At 39.7% G+C, this 15,445-nt stretch overlaps 2 protein-coding genes across 6 annotated transcripts; one reads left to right on the top strand and one right to left on the bottom strand.

Annotated features, from left to right (window-relative positions):
- The first annotated feature begins 136 nt into the window (after window positions 1-136).
- Window positions 137-12,968, top strand: HYLS1 (HYLS1 centriolar and ciliogenesis associated). Of its 5 annotated transcripts, XM_028125975.2 has the most exons (4): window positions 137-220; window positions 3,228-3,277; window positions 8,672-8,789; window positions 11,674-12,968. In XM_028125975.2, the coding sequence occupies exons 3-4, from the start codon at window positions 8,776-8,778 to the stop codon at window positions 12,596-12,598; spliced, it is 939 nt and encodes a 312-aa protein (XP_027981776.1). In that variant the 5' UTR covers window positions 137-220; window positions 3,228-3,277; window positions 8,672-8,775; the 3' UTR covers window positions 12,599-12,968. The 5 variants fall into 5 exon arrangements, with proteins under 5 accessions (XP_027981776.1, XP_027981778.1, XP_027981775.1 ...); XM_028125977.2 differs by lacking the exon at window positions 3,228-3,277 and having other exon boundaries at window positions 11,677-12,968; XM_028125974.2 differs by lacking the exon at window positions 3,228-3,277.
- On the bottom strand, window positions 5,193-15,027 carry PUS3 (pseudouridine synthase 3). The gene is made up of 5 exons (XM_028125972.2): window positions 14,986-15,027; window positions 7,742-8,166; window positions 7,064-7,629; window positions 5,981-6,171; window positions 5,193-5,837 (listed from the first exon to the last, which is right to left on the bottom strand). Exons 2-5 carry the CDS (start codon window positions 8,114-8,116, stop codon window positions 5,527-5,529), a joined length of 1,443 nt encoding a protein of 480 aa, XP_027981773.1. The 5' UTR covers window positions 8,117-8,166; window positions 14,986-15,027; the 3' UTR covers window positions 5,193-5,526.
- Window positions 15,028-15,445: the final 418 nt, after the last annotated feature.

The following is a 15,445-nucleotide window of genomic DNA, read 5'->3' as shown; positions in this document are numbered from 1 at the left end:
AGACGCTCTCCCTCAGAGCCAATAGGAGGGCTGGAGGGCGGTGCCGAGGGCTCGGGTTCGCTCTTCTGGTTTAAACCGCGGCTGCCGGGCGGTTAACTGCGGCCTCGGCGCGTGGGCGAGCTGTGCGCCTGCGCGAGCTACCGGACGCTAACGGAACCGTGCGTAGCTGCGCTAGCCGGGCGGCTGGACTTGGTGCAGCGAGCGGACCTCGGCGGGGCGGGTAAGCGGACAGGGGCTGGAATAGGGGGCGCACGGGCCCAGGAGGGCCGGCTGCCCGCTGCTGTGGAGAGGTCGGGTTTTGAACAGGGCGGAATGGGAGTTCCCCCCGCCCGGCGCGGCTGAAACGCCTGAGATCCTGCTGAACCCAGGTTTACTGCTCCCCAAGGCACGTGTAAGCTCTGTCGTGCTGTGCCCTTGGAGTGCCTGCGTCCCTAGAGGTCACTGTGGGCGCCCGCGGCGCGTCCGGCGTCCACTGCCTGCCTGGTGGCTGCAGCGGTGGGCACGTCCCTGGCCCAGAGGGTGGCGGGGGCGGTGCCGCCGAGGGAGCCGGGTTCCCGGGAGGCCGCGAGCATCCGAGGCGACAACCACGCCCGGGGCCAGGTGGGCACACGATTGTCTTTGTTGTCGTGCGGGGACCAGAGTCTTCCCAACCCCTGGTTACGCCCTTTGTGAACTTCTGGGTGTAACCGTGCGTGCACCTCTCTCCCTAATGAGTTAGGATAGCGTGGAAAATCTAAGAACTCTATATAGTCCTACCCCAGATGAAAATACACCTTTTTTCTGACTATAAAGTTATACAACCCCATTGTTTTTAGAAATAAATCCAAGAAGTACGAACGTATAAAGAAAAAAAGGGAAGGGAAGAAAATACTAGATATATTCCATCGGCCTCAGATAACCGTAAAAAAAGAAAACTTCATATTTGGGTTTCCTTCAGATATATTCGTTACGAATATATATTTACATGATTATGCTCATAAAATATTTTTATATAATTGTCTATTTTGAATATAATAAAGCATATTCATCTTAAAAGCCCATTATGCCTTAGAATTTTCGGAACACGTGTCTGTCAAATACAGATATGCTTTACCATTCTTAATAGATGTATGGTATTTCTTGCAGTTGCTGTACTGTACAGTATATTATTTAACCAATGCCCTAATGATGGACACCTGTTTTTCCAGTTTCTTCATCATAAAATAGCATGATGGTTGTTACGTGTATGTATACATATTTGCATTCTTGTTCAGTTTATCTCCTTGGGGTAATTCTTGGAAGTGGATTATGGCTTAGAAATTGTGGTGCAGTTTAAATTGTGATTCATGATGCTAAGCTGCCCTCTAGAAAAATTGATATCCTCCACCCACCCAGGCATACAGTGTAAGGGTGCTTTTTTCTCCACCCTCTAACTGGCACTGGATATTGAAAAATCTTACCAATCTAAAAGGGTATCTTAATGTGTTTGTGTTATTAATGAGATTAAACATCCTTTTCTATGTCTATTAGTCATTATTTCTTAAATAATCTGTAAATGATCTGTCTTTATTCTGGTGTGTGTACCTTTTAATAGCTTTCTAAGAGGAATTTGAATTTGTCATTTTTAATCTGTTACAAGTGTTCCCCCCAGTTGGTTGTTTCTTTGGATTATGGTTGTCTTTTGTCAGTGTTTGTTTTGTTTTGTTCTAATGTTGTGGTTCTTTAAGCTGCGTGCTTACCTCCCCAGAGTAGAGGAATTTGTTGTAACTCTGCAGTAGCCGCCCTGTAATGGTTAGAATCCAACTACTATCCCAGTTTAAAATCCTCCCCTTCCACCCTTGAAACCCTTTCACTTGCAACTACTAAGCCTGGGACACTGACTTGCCCCAGATTGTTGAAGAGAAGGTACTGTTGGGTATTTTGGTCAATATTATCAGAATCTGCAAAATATAAGCTGCTCTAGCTTCTATGTGAAAGTTTCCCCCTAAGGGAAAGGATTATCAGGTCTTTATAGAAAAAGAAAGAATGAACAGTTACCTGTGGGCCTTAGTAAAGTTTGTATTTTGTTATTTATAAATGCCCATGTTCATACATTTAAGAAAAAGAATGGGAGTGTGCCATAATTTAAATGCAAAGAAGATAACAGGTTAATCACTCTACAGTATAGGACATATGCCATAAAAAAATCTCTTTGGGCTTTAGTGTTGGAGATTCTCCTAGCCCAGAGTCCTATTCCATTTCTATCCCTGCTTTATTATCTTTTTAATAGGTAGTTTTGTATTACATGAACATTGAAATAAATGGTGTAATACTTCTCACAAAGCACCATTTTATTTATATATATGTAGGTTACATATATATTACATGTTATATATGTATATATAACATGTATAATCTCATTTAAACCTCACCACCTATTGGAATAATTCCATTTTCCCAGAGAAGAAAGGAAGATCTAAGGCCTATTTCTAACAGTTATTAGTCCCTACCTTGAGTCAGAAGCTGAAATTTATAACAAATCTTCCCTCAGATAACTTAGGTACTTTTGCAAAGTTACATTTTGGGATTCATCATTGCTTCATCTATGACGATTGTCCTGAGTTTATCTATAGTAACATGTTATCAAAAAATATTATCACTAAATACTTATTCTACTAGATTTGATAGTATAGTCTTGTTAACCTTGAAAGGATTTTACTTAAGATATAAGACCTTGATATAACTCCTTTGCTTCTATAGAATCTCCGAAGCATGGCTTTTTAGTTAGTGTTTTTTGTCCCATGTATCATTTCTTTAGAGTTGATGTTTTTTATTTTTAATTTTTTTTTTTAAGATTTTATTCATTTGACAGAGAGCACAAGCAAGGGGAGTGGCAGGCAGAGGGAGAGGGAGAAGCAGGCTGCCCAACGTGGAGCTCGATCCCAGGACCCCGGGATCATGACAGGAGCTGAAGGCAGTCGCCCAACCGGCTGAGCCACCCAGGCGCCCTTACAGTTGATGTTTTTAAAATAGTGATTTCAGGGGCGCCTGGGTGGCTCAGTCGTTAAGCGTCTGCCTTCAGCTCAGGTCATGATCCCAGAGTTCTGGGATCGAGCCCCGCATCATCGGGCTCCCTGCTCAGAGGGAAGCCTGCTTCTCCCTCTCCCACTCCCCCTATTGTGCTCTCTCTCTGTCAAATAAATAAATAAAATCTTAATAAATAAATAAATAAATAAATGGGGATTTCATAAACGCTGTTCTCGTTCCAGGTTTTTCTTTAACTCAAAAACTAATGGCAGTGGAGGTACACTGAAATAAGGTAGGAAGTTGAAAAAAATGAAGTGTTTTGGTTTGTCCTTACATCAAAATAAAGGAGAAAGCAATACTTTAAGAACATTCAAGGCATTATGAAATGTTGGCAAATCAGGTTCCAAAAACCAATGACCTGATTCAAAATCCAGATGACCTGGATTGTGCAATTGGCTAGTAAGAATAAACCTTAAGTTATTTTGTACCACAATTTTTCCATCTCTAAAATGAGGATCTTTTCCAGTTCCTACTCTGCTAGAATGTAAAAGCTATTGTGTGTCTTCTTTAGTACTACAAGGTCACTTGACTTTAACTTACACTATTTTACATCCTAAACCTGGAACTTTTTCAGTTAAGTCTTGTTTCCGTGGCCCACCCACTACTAAGCTTCTGTGGCACTTACACAGTCTCAGTTTACTCTATATGTTAATATTGTTTGTAATTATCTCGTATGTTGTCTTAGCCAGCAGCTTGAGGATATAAACCATATTTGTATCCCTATGGTTTTGAACCTAAGTAGGAACAAACTGTTTGTTGATGGGTAAGTAAAACTTTGAATCTCGAACATACAGTATAAATATTTCATAAATGTACAGAAGTATTACACTCTGCAGTGATGAAAATTGTTATTGAGGCAGAACGTCTGAGTTCATTTGATGTTTATTATTTTAATGGCTATAAGAGCTAATGTACCATTTTAAAAGAACTTTGAACTCTTTTGAGTAAATATTGGGGTTAATAATATTTTGAGGATTACTTCTCATCTTTGAGAATAAAGCCCCACCTTATTTTCCTGACCCTTGGGTCTCAGATGTGCTTAAGTCTGAAACCTAGGTGTTATCCTGAAAGCCTCCCTACTTTTGAACCTCTCGTTCACTCAACCATAAAACCCTGTTGCTTCTCCTTTCTTAATTTCAAATTCATCTACTTCTTTCCATCCCCCTTACTACAAATCTAGTCTAGGCCATTATCATCTAATTCTTTGATTACTCTAACAGCCTCCTAACTGGTCCCACTGTCTTGCCCTCTTCCAATCCACACCATACCCAGAGCAATATTTTTGCTACACAGTCCCGGCTTGTTTTTTTTTTTTTTCAGTGGCCTCTCAAGATAAAATGTAAGCTTTTTTAGGAAGGCCTACACGACTCTACAAACATGATCCTTGGTTCCTTTTCTAAACTATGCTCTTGTCGGTGTCAAGCTGTACTCCTGTATTTACAATTACCTGCAGGTAAATCTCTCAAGCTTTATACAAACTGCATCTTCTGCCTCGGACACACTTAAAGTTCTGCTTCTTTATCCCCACTTTAATGGGCTCCTACTTGTTCTGCAAGATTTAGCTTGGAAATCTCTTTATAAGAATTCTCCTAAACCACTACATCAGGGGGTGGTAAACTCCATGGCCTATTTTTATATGGCCCCTGAACTAAGCTAAGAATGTTTTTTTAATATATGTAAAAATGTTGTGAAGAAGAAAAAGATGGGGGCACCTGGGTGGCTCAGTCAGTTAAGCATCTGCCTACAGCTCAGGTCATGATCCAGGGTCCTAGGATCCGAGTTCCCAAATCGGGCTCCCTGCTCAAGGGGAGTCTGCTTCCCCCTCCCCCCCTTCCAGCTGCTTGTGCTCTCTCTCTCAAATAAATAAAATCTATATAAAAATTAAAAAAAAAAAAAAGACTGTAACCAAGACCATTTGTGGCTCACAGCACTAGACTGATAAGCTTTGTAAGAGATGCTGTGCTTTTATTCAGTTAGGTCACTTTCAGGTAGTGTGCCTTTCGTAAACTAATGTATGAAATATTTAACTGACTAAATTTCTTATTTTTAATTTCTCTTAAAAAATAAGACACTCAGGCAAAGCTCTTTGGAGAATTCAGATGAGTAATGAATATTTCATTTGCTTTTTAAAAAGACAGCATAACAGATTAGACACTTGCAGAAGCAGGCTTTAATGAATTTGAACACAAGGCACAGGTTTCCATGTGTATGTAAACTCCTCTCCATTTCACAGTTGCTTTTTGCTTCTTCTATCTCTTAATCCTTCTGGGGAAAGAATGAGAATGTTTGAACTCTTATTCAAGCTAGAACTTCCTTTATAGGGCTTAATGGTCTTTGGGTTTGGGAGGGGGTGTTTTTTTTTTTTTTTTTTCAAAGAACTGATCATCTGAATTTTAGGACTTCTTGAAGTACATATTATCTTGTATTTCTTTTCTATTCATCTACTACTAGCTAGTTGTTGCCTCCTAGATCCTGTTATGGTTAACTGATGCTTTTAATTTCTGTATCAACACAGACTCTCTTTGTTGGTTTCTCCAAAAGAGTATTTTCTTCCTCCATTGTATCATTACAGTCCCTTTTGGCTTTTGTTTCTTCCTCATGGAATAAGTGTGGGTGCTCAATGCGTCCCCTACGTGCAAAATGCTGGATCCGGGTTTCTAATCCTTGGCATTTGGGACGATCCATTAGGGGTTTATATGTGCGCATTTTCACTCCTTCTACAAAGGCACTGGTCTGCTTTATGACAGAGGGCTTAACATTTCTCCATTCTATCACTCCATCCATCTTTGGTCCTATAATATATACAATCAGATATTACACGGATGCTTTACCACAATAGAATCACCTCCAAACTTTATATAAATCTACCTCTCCCCATGCCCCACATAACTTTGGTTCTAGTAAATAACTGTATCCTAGGATTTTCCTGTCATACCTGTCCCACAGGGTACTGCAATGGAGTCCAGTCCTTGTAGCATGCTATACAACATGTGTGTTTTAACAGCATGATTAGCCCATAGTTGTTGTAGATGGGTAACATTGAACTCCTGAACCTCCCGGTCATAAATCCACTTAATATTTTCAAACTTACAATCATACAAGACTAGAGGAAATTCTACGGCCATACTAGAGAGAAAAAGAGACAAGAAACAGTATGAAAATACACAGCAGCCATCCAACAACCTTGTATTCTAAGATGGGGGGAGGGTAGGTAATTGGGTTAAAAGGAGGGGAAAAACTTTGTCAGTATTGATAACAGATTAAGGAAATAAAAAGATGATCCCTAACCTTGAACAGCTTTATAATTAAAAGAAAAAAAAATCAAACCATGGATCAACCAGTTAGGCTTGATCTATAGTAGGGTAAATTTCAGTGGTAACAGGTCACCTGGAAGTGAGCTGACTTGTCTCAACCATAATGCTATAAAATTATTTTTTATATTTTTCCAAACTTGTTAATTTTGTATGGTATGAAGTAAAAAGTAGATCTCATTGCTTAGGAATGAATTGTTGGTTTATCTGACCTCAGCCTCCTCTCAAAATAAAAGTCTGACTATTCTTCCCATCTTTCCTACCATTTTAGACACTGAAAATTAGGAAAAATTCAAAAGTACAATAGTATCACTACCCAATAATATAAAACAAGGAAGATTTAATATGAATAGTTTACTCACTTTTAAACTTCACCTAACAGAACCTAACAATAATACCTCTCAACATAAATTCAGGGGAAAAAAAATTTAGAAATGAAGGTTATTTTATTTAAGGGGCCTGGTCCAAACACCTATTTCTTACTAATGGGACAGAACAAGAGAATAAAAAGATAGCCTTCCTGTGTGTTCATAACATTCTACAAGATAGATTAAATTCTTCATGAAGACAAAATAAGTGACCTAGTTAATCAGACAACTGTTGGGAGAGGAAGATATGTTAACCTTCAATCATTTAAAATATTTAATATATTTAAAAATATTCTAAAGGCAACACTTGTTTTTTTGTTTGTTTCGTTTTTAACTTACCTGTACTGAGGTTTCTGTGGGTTTTTCTCTATGTTCAGCAGCTCATCAATAATCTCTGGCTTCTCCATTCCTTGGCCAATCAGAAAAAGGATAGCCATCATACAGCGGACTTGATGATAAAGGAATGCCTGCCCAATCACTTCAAACTGACATAACTGGAAAGGTTCTTGCCATCTCTCATTATCCAGGCTCTGGCCCACCAGCTGTACTTGAGCAGACAGAATAGTCCTCTGAAAATTAATGACTCCATTGGCTACATCCATTTTACATAAGTTCCTAAAATCATGTGTGCCAACATACTTCTGAGCTGCATAGTTCATGGTTACAATGTCTAAATCAGCACGAGGGAAAAAATAGCGGTAAGTCCGCTCCAGACAGCTGAATCTAGCACTGAAGCTGGGTTCCACAGGGGCCCAGGCCAGTACACGGATGTCTGGGGGGAGTACCCGATTGAGAATGTGGGTATAGCGAATCTCTTTAGCAGCATCGTTGATTTCATCTTTTACATTAAAATCCTCTGAAGTCCTGCCCTTCAGAAAGTGAGAACGAAGGTCAAGAGAAATCACCTGTAGAATTAAAGAGAGATGTTTGTGTTGGAGACACAATCTGAACCCTTAATATGTACACCTAGAAGATGTTGGTATTGCTTACTTTGAGAAAGAGTATAGTGGCCCTTACCTGTCCAAAGGCACTAACTCCTTTGTCTGTTCGCCCACACCGGTGATAGTTGGATGTCTGTCTGCTTTCTACTAGTCGAGTCTTGGTTAGAGCCTCAAACAGTTTCTCTTCAATTGTATTGTTTGTGTTTTCCTGACTGGCAAAGCCCTGGTATCCCCAGCCCAGATAGGCTATCTTTAGGGCTACATGTCTTCGACCATGAGCACTGAAATCAAATGCACGCTTAGCTTTTCCAGCTCCTAAAGAATTTTCTCTAACGTGCGAGTTTTTGTTGTTGGCCTGTTCTTTTTTAAGTCTTTGTACCTCCTGCTCCAGTTCTTGTACTCTTTTTAGGAGTTTCTCAGTCTGGATTCTATCTATGTCATTTTCAGCCATGATAAGACAACCAACCCCAGGAATAAAGGAATCATATAGGTCCACTCGACCTGAAAAGAGAGTAAAAGGATAAAAGTTTCAATGTGGATTACTTTGGTGATGTCAGTATCATTCCATTATGTGCAAATAATACCTAAGATTTAATTTAATGCCTAAAGGATATATTTTGCTTCTGTCCAGGGAGACAAGCATTAGCCTAATTGTTATGGGTTGATCATCCACAGATACTCTTCTTTTCCATCCTGTCTGGCCAGTTCACAGGGGAAGAGGAGGGGGGAATAAGAAAGAGCTAGCATCGTTAAAGTTTAATCAGGGAAAATGTAGATCCCATTTCTCTCTTTTTCATTAGCTGAGATTATTTAAGGACTGATGTTACTGATATTTCTTCATTAAAACATTTCCTTTTGACTTTTCATTACACTTGTCCAATCTTTTTAATCATAAAATCTGTTCGTATAGAATATATGTGTCTATTTTTTTTCTAATTTTCCAATATTGCAGATAAAATTAGTGGCTTGTATGTTCGAACATGTAACACTCAGCTCTGTCTTAAAGGTGCTACAGTGGAGACTAGCCTGATTGATGAAACTTATCAATGATTGTACTTCATATTGGATATAGAGCCTGAAGTCGAGATTTTCCCATTATAAGCAGTTTTGATGGCAGAAAAAAGGTAATTAAGCATCATGATCCTTTTTTTAAGTCAAATTTATGTTCTGTACCTCCAGCAGTTAGAAGAGTCAGTCAGGAAAATGTAATTAAGATGTTGAAATTCCTGTAGTACGAATGTACTACATCCTTAAAATTGGGACAGTGCTAGACAATCTATGACTGACAGTCACTTTAGTTATGGATTATCTCCAAATCTCTTCTAAGGCCATGTTATCTAATTCTTGGTAGCTCATTTAGTTTTTAGCCTTTGAGAGTTTCTTATATCTATGATAGATTAAAAGTTTAAATACAAAAAAATGAAACTATAAAAGTACTAGAAGAAAACCTTTTTTATAGTCTTGGAATGGGAAGGGGATTTCTAAGTAAGAACTGTAGAATCGCAGAAACTGTAGAAAACCAAAATTGTGACTACCTGAAATTGAAAGTTGTACCAGCAAAAAATAAAATCAGAAGGTAAACAACAAACTTGGAAGAAAAATAATTATGGCAAAGGGCTAATTTGCTTAATTAAGAAGTATTTTATGAATATATACATTAGTTTTAATTTAAGGATCCAAAAGTCCAACAACCTGAGAGGTGAATGGGAAAGGAAAAGCATTTCATACAAAAAGGGGGAAAAAAAGCTTATAAAAATGTATGAAAAGTTGTTCAGGTGTACTCAATTTAAATGCCATTCATATGAGAACTATTTTTTACCAAACTGACTGCAGAGAAGGTTCGATAGTGCACCACTTTGGAGAGGGAATGAAGAAAAAACAGGCTCTGGAAGATGCCATCAGTACAGCTTCTTCAGAGGGCATTTGACAACAGCCAGCAAATTGAGCACACACATCTTTTGACCCACCTACTCCATTTCTAGAAATTTTACACATACACTTGCACAAGTATGAAAAAACTTAAGAAATACTCATTGTAACATTCGTTTTAACAAACTGTAACCTAAATTAAATCAGGGACTGAATGAATAAATGATGGTATATCCATACGTCAGAATTCTGTGCAACTTTAAACAAAATGAAGGAAGTCTACATGTCCTGATAGAGCTGGATCACCAAGACTGTCTTTAAGGTTCAGAAGAGTTGTATAATATGCTCCTTTATGGTGTAAAAATGTACATGTGAGGGGTGCCTGGGTGGCTCAGTTGTTAAGCGTCTGCCTTCGGCTCAGGTCATGATCCCAGAGTCCTGGGATCGAGCCCCACATTGGGCTCCCTGCTCCGCGGGAAGCCTGCTTCTCCCTCTCTCCCTGCTTGTGTTCCCTCTCTCGCTGTGTCTCTGTCGAATAAATAAACAAAATCTTAAAAATGTACATGTGAATATGGAAAGATTTTTACTAGAGAAAGCATAAGAAACTGCCTTTGAGAGTGAGACTTGGTAAGGGGAAGGGAGATCCTTACTTAAATTACATGTGCAGGACAGCACAGGGAAATAAAGTCTGTGGTATTGTAATAATAGCGTTTTTTGGTGACAGATTGCAGCTATACTTGTGAGCTTAGCATAACCTTGTCAGATGTACACCTGAAACTAATGTAACATTGTATGTCAACTATATTTTATTTTTAAAAAATTACCATGTGCATGTACTAGTTTTTCAGTTTAAAAAGAAAAATTACAGGGTATAAAAATCCTTTAAAAACAACAACAGCAAAAAAGAAAAATTGTAGGGATATAGGAAACAGTGGGCAGTAGTTATCTATCCTAGATCCAGTAAGGAAACGAGCACCGGTATTTGGTTGATTTGGGTTCTAAAATTTAATTCAGTGACAGGGTACCGGGATGAACAGATTTAGCCTGGCAACTGAAGATGTATTAAAATCACTTAAACATAGAGGGGCAACTGGGTGGCTCAGTTGGTTAAGCATCCTACTCTTGATTTTGGCTCAGGTCATGATGTCATGGGTTGTAAGATCAAGCCCCATGTTGAGCTCCATGCTCAGCGCAGAGTCTGCTTGTCCCTCTCCCTCCTCCCTTCCACTTGTGAGTGCATGCGTGGGTGCTATCTCTCAAATAAATAAAATCTTTAACAAAAAATTTCTTAAGCATAGGAGTGTTTATATGTATATCACTGCTTTTGTGATGGTTTTGGATTATGTCACTCATAGTCAAAAGGACTCTGAAGCCAGACTGCCTGAGTTAGACTTCCAACTCCACCTCTTACTAGCTGTGTAACCTTGTGCTGTTTAACCTCTTTATGCCCCATGTTACTCATCTTTTGAAAGTAGATAATAAGAGCACCAGTTCCTCACCGGTGAGGATTACATGAATTAATAAATGTTAAGCACATAGAACAGTGCTGGATATATAAAGTGTCCCCCTAAGTGTAAGCTGTATAATGTCTATTAAGCATTATGCCCCATATCATGTAGTCGCAAGTTTTGTTTTTTGTTTTCTTTAAGATTTTATTGAGAGAGAGAAAGAAGAGCGTGAGGAGGGAGGTGGTTACGGAGATAGAGAATCTCAAGCTGACTCCTTGCAGACGCAGGGCCTGATCTCAAGACCCATGAGGTCATGACCTGAGCCAAAACCCAGGAGTCAAACACTTAACCAGTTGAGCCACCCAGGTGCCCCAAGTCACAAGCTTCTATAATGCCAGAACTCACCTGTCCTGTCCTTGGAGCCACTAAAGGTAGCAGGAACTGCCAGGCATTAGAAAGTGGGAGCAAATAAGAAGAGAGTGGAAATGAAAGCAGATGATGGTTTCTCTGGAGCTGAGTTAATGCTCCTCCAAACTGCTACCATATGACCCTGTACTATAATCTATATTTTATAACTATTAGTTTATGATTGCCTTAGCCATTCTTTCTTCATCTGACTACAATAAAATAGGGAATTAATAATTTAAGAACTGGGAATTACCAGAAATCTGATCAGTATTTTTTCTTGCAGAAGGTCCTACAGTGGAGGGGAAGCAATGGAGGAACTCATGGGACCCAATGTACAAAAATGGGCCAATGTAGATCCAGAAGAACGAATGTTGGCAGCCGCTACAGCTTTTACTAATATCTGTGCAGGGCAGGGTGAGGGAGATGTCAGGAGAGATGCCCAGCCTATCCAGTATGATCCCTACAGTAAAGCTTCAGTAACCGCAGGAAAGCGACCTACTCTTCCTGTGCAACTGCAGTACCCACATATAGAAAGTAATGCAGCTTCAGAAACATTCTCCGAGGCCTCCCAAAGACTCCGAAAGCCAGTGATGAAGAGAAAGGTGTTGCGAAAGAAGCCAGATGGGGAAGTATTAGTGACCGATGAGTCGATTATCAGTGAATCAGAGTCTGGTACAGAGAATGATACGGATCTCTGGGACTTAAGACAAAGGCTCATGAGTCTACAGTTCCACGAAGATAGGGAATCCCCAGATGACATTTCACAAAAATTTAATTTACCACATGAATACCAAGGAATTTCTCAAGATCAGCTCATTTGCTATCTACGAAGAGAAGGAATGGGCCCTCCGGCTTATGAACAAGACCTGATTGTTGCCAGCCGACCCAAGTCCTTTATTCTCCCAAGGCTGGACCAGCTGAGCAGAAACCGGGGCAAGGTAGACCGGGTAGCCCGATATTTTGAGTACAAACGAGACTGGGACTCAATGAGGTTACCTGGTGAAGATCACAGAAAGGAATTACGCTGGGGTGTGCGAGAGCAGATGCTTTCTCGAGAACCCCAGTCCAAGCCTCAGCACATATATGTTCCAAACAATTACTTGGTGCCAACTGAGAAGAAAAGATCTGCCCTTCGCTGGGGTGTTCGCTGTGACCTTGCAAATGGTGTCATGCCCAGGAAGCTTCCCTTCCCTCTTTTTCCTTCTTAAATATTTTTTTAACGTCTTTTATGGGATTGTTTGGGGGTAACCTGGTTCTTTATCTCTGTCCTATTTAAATAGAAACAACTAACTTGAAAGCCCATGGAACATTATACAGTAAGGACTTCACCCATCATTGGTCTTTCCTAGGTGTGTACATTGGTATCAAATACCACTTCACTTCCAAATTACCACTCTCAAATCCACTAATTGCAAGAGAAGTCATGCCAAAGAAAGAAAAACGGACATAGTCTTTCCACTTTGTCAGCACCGTTTCTGTTCTCTACTGTTTTTAACCTTTGGCCAATGTGAGTTGCTGTTTTTAAAGTTGCTGGGCATTAAGCTTATTCATTAAAGAATTGGGATTTTGTGAACTTGATCTTATTTTTACTTACTAATACTTCGCAAAGTAAGATGATCTCAAAACTGGGTTATGACTCTGCCTCCAATCATTACTCCCCATCACACTCTCACCACTTAAATATTGAGAGCCAAAGGAAAGGAACAAACAACTGTTTATGCACACAATCTTAAAGGAACAAAGAAAAGTAACATATCTCCATTACTAAAGGAACATAGTAAATCCAGAAAATTTAAATGTTTTTTAATAGACAATAACAGTATTACATGACATACAGGATTCTAACCCAAGTTTTATTTCAGAATTACTTCAATAATTTATTGCCCTCCAGTTGTCACTTCTAGAATACCATGCTTTTTATAATTTGCCACTGAGATTTTCTTGGAGATGATGCCTGTCACTGAAAAAGAATTTACTAAATCTGGAACTAGATGTAGACACAAATACCAAAATGAACATGGCATATTTGGGTGCAGACCAAAACAGTAATTCTGTTCACCTTAAACTGGATCTATTCTTGATGCTTCTAATCCAGTGAGGATTATCTAAAATCTGGAGGTTGTGCTTTAGCATCTGAAGCCATTAGAGTGACAGCAGAAATAGTTTGCTTGTTCAAGGGAAAATAGCTATACAATGTAGAAATGAGTTACTTTGACCATTACTCTCTGCTAAAATATATCCTCTCCGTAATATTCAAGCTGCATCATTCATCCGGTTCCACTGTGAGACATTTATCAGGAAAGAAAGAATCAGTGACTCAAATATAGATGTAGGATCTGCTCACTGCAAATAAGTAAAAACTGCAAACTATCCAACAATAGTGAAATGATTCAATGGAGTATCAGTCATTGAAAATAATGGGAAGCTAATGAAAAAGTGCAAATTAAATGAAACAGGTTGTGAACTATACGATCACAGTCATGTGCACATACAAAGCACAAGGAAAAATCAAAATGTAGTGGGATTAAAGGTTTTATGCTTTTAAAAAACTTAAAAACCACATGGCATTTTTATATGCAAATTACACCAAAGACTTAACTCCTTTAGATTATCTCAAAGCCCAACAATTACCAACGCAGAGATTACCTAGTTTAACCCTTTTTAACCAAAGAACTAGTTCAAAGGGTTTAACAGGTAGTTAAGATTTGTGGCAAAAAGGACTTGAGCCCAAGACTCATGACCCAGTAGAGCTTCCTCCAGCACACCCTAAGCTGACCTAACGCTTGGAAAGGGGCTGCCAAATTACCACAACGAGGGAATTGGTGTGTGCGCTGAGCATCGACTGTAAACAAGCAGCTATCGCTAGAGTTTCAATACATTTTTTTAAATTTTCTATTTATTCATTTGAGACACAGAGATGGAGAGCGTGAGCAGGGAGAGAGGCAGAGGGAGAGAGAGAAGCAGGCTCCCCGCCGAGCCAGGAGCCCGATGTGGGGCTCGATCCTAAGACCCTGGGACCATGACCCGAGCCGAAGGCAGACGCTTAACCATCTGAGCCACCCGGGCGCCCCTCAATACAGTTTTTGAAGTTAAAAGATTTAAATCTCAAAATATTTGTAACTAGTAGAGTAGGAGAACGCATTTTCCATGATAAACCTTATTTTAAACCAAAGAGGGAAGGAGGAGGAATAGCCATAAGGATCAGGAGACACGCACTATTTATCAGTAACAGTGAAAAGCAATCTCCTAATTTGAAAAAAGTCGCCTCGCCTCCCTCCCCACATACTACCGGAATCCTGACCTCTACCGGTATTTAGTTTTATGAGCAAACAATTGTGAGGCAGCCGACTTAACTACAAGTCCAAGGGCCCTCTAAGAATCCAATTGAAGTTTCTACTGCTGTGAGTTTCTGCCAGGAGCTGCAAAAAGCACCAGATACAAAAACACGGTCCTAAGCAAGATCCCACTTCCACCCATCAATGCTTTGAAGATCAAGATACGGAAAAGGGGAAAAAAAGGTCCAGCTCTTTGTCCATTTATCCGTTCCTCTTTGTATAACCCAGAAAATAATTCATCCCCAAATCCCCTTCCTTACCTTCCGGTTGTCGACCACGCAGCTTTTAGCGAGACAGGAAGCTGTCTCTTTGCGTCTTCCGCGCGCGCGCCCACAGTCTCATGGGAAATGTAGTCCATCCTTGTGGGAAATGTAGTGCCAAGAGACGGAGGTGTAGGCTTGACGCTGAAATCTGCCTAATATTTTCTAGTCTGGCCACCACTTCTCCACCTCCGACAAAGCAGAATCTGGGGCCTATAATAATACAAGAATAAAAGGATAAATTCTAGTGCGATAAAATAACGGAAAAGCAGTTTTTCAAATGTCTGCTATCCTTATGTGAAATTAACATTAAAGAACCTGAACCGATTTTATACCTACTCAAGTTAGTAGAAAGTTATCATTGCGAGAGAAAAACATTTGCTGTTAGGATCCACATGTGAAGTTTGAAAAGGAATTTGATAACCTCAAAACAAACGATTGAGGTGCCTGAGAATGACCG

This window comes from Eumetopias jubatus, unplaced genomic scaffold (assembly GCF_037043125.1).
Source record: "Eumetopias jubatus isolate StellerSeaLion01/CBP00866 unplaced genomic scaffold, mEumJub1_p1.0 scaffold_13, whole genome shotgun sequence".
Classification (NCBI taxonomy): domain Eukaryota; kingdom Metazoa; phylum Chordata; class Mammalia; order Carnivora; family Otariidae; genus Eumetopias; species Eumetopias jubatus.
The sequence above is the reverse complement of the archived record's forward strand: the minus strand, read 5'-3'. Positions and strand labels throughout refer to the sequence as shown.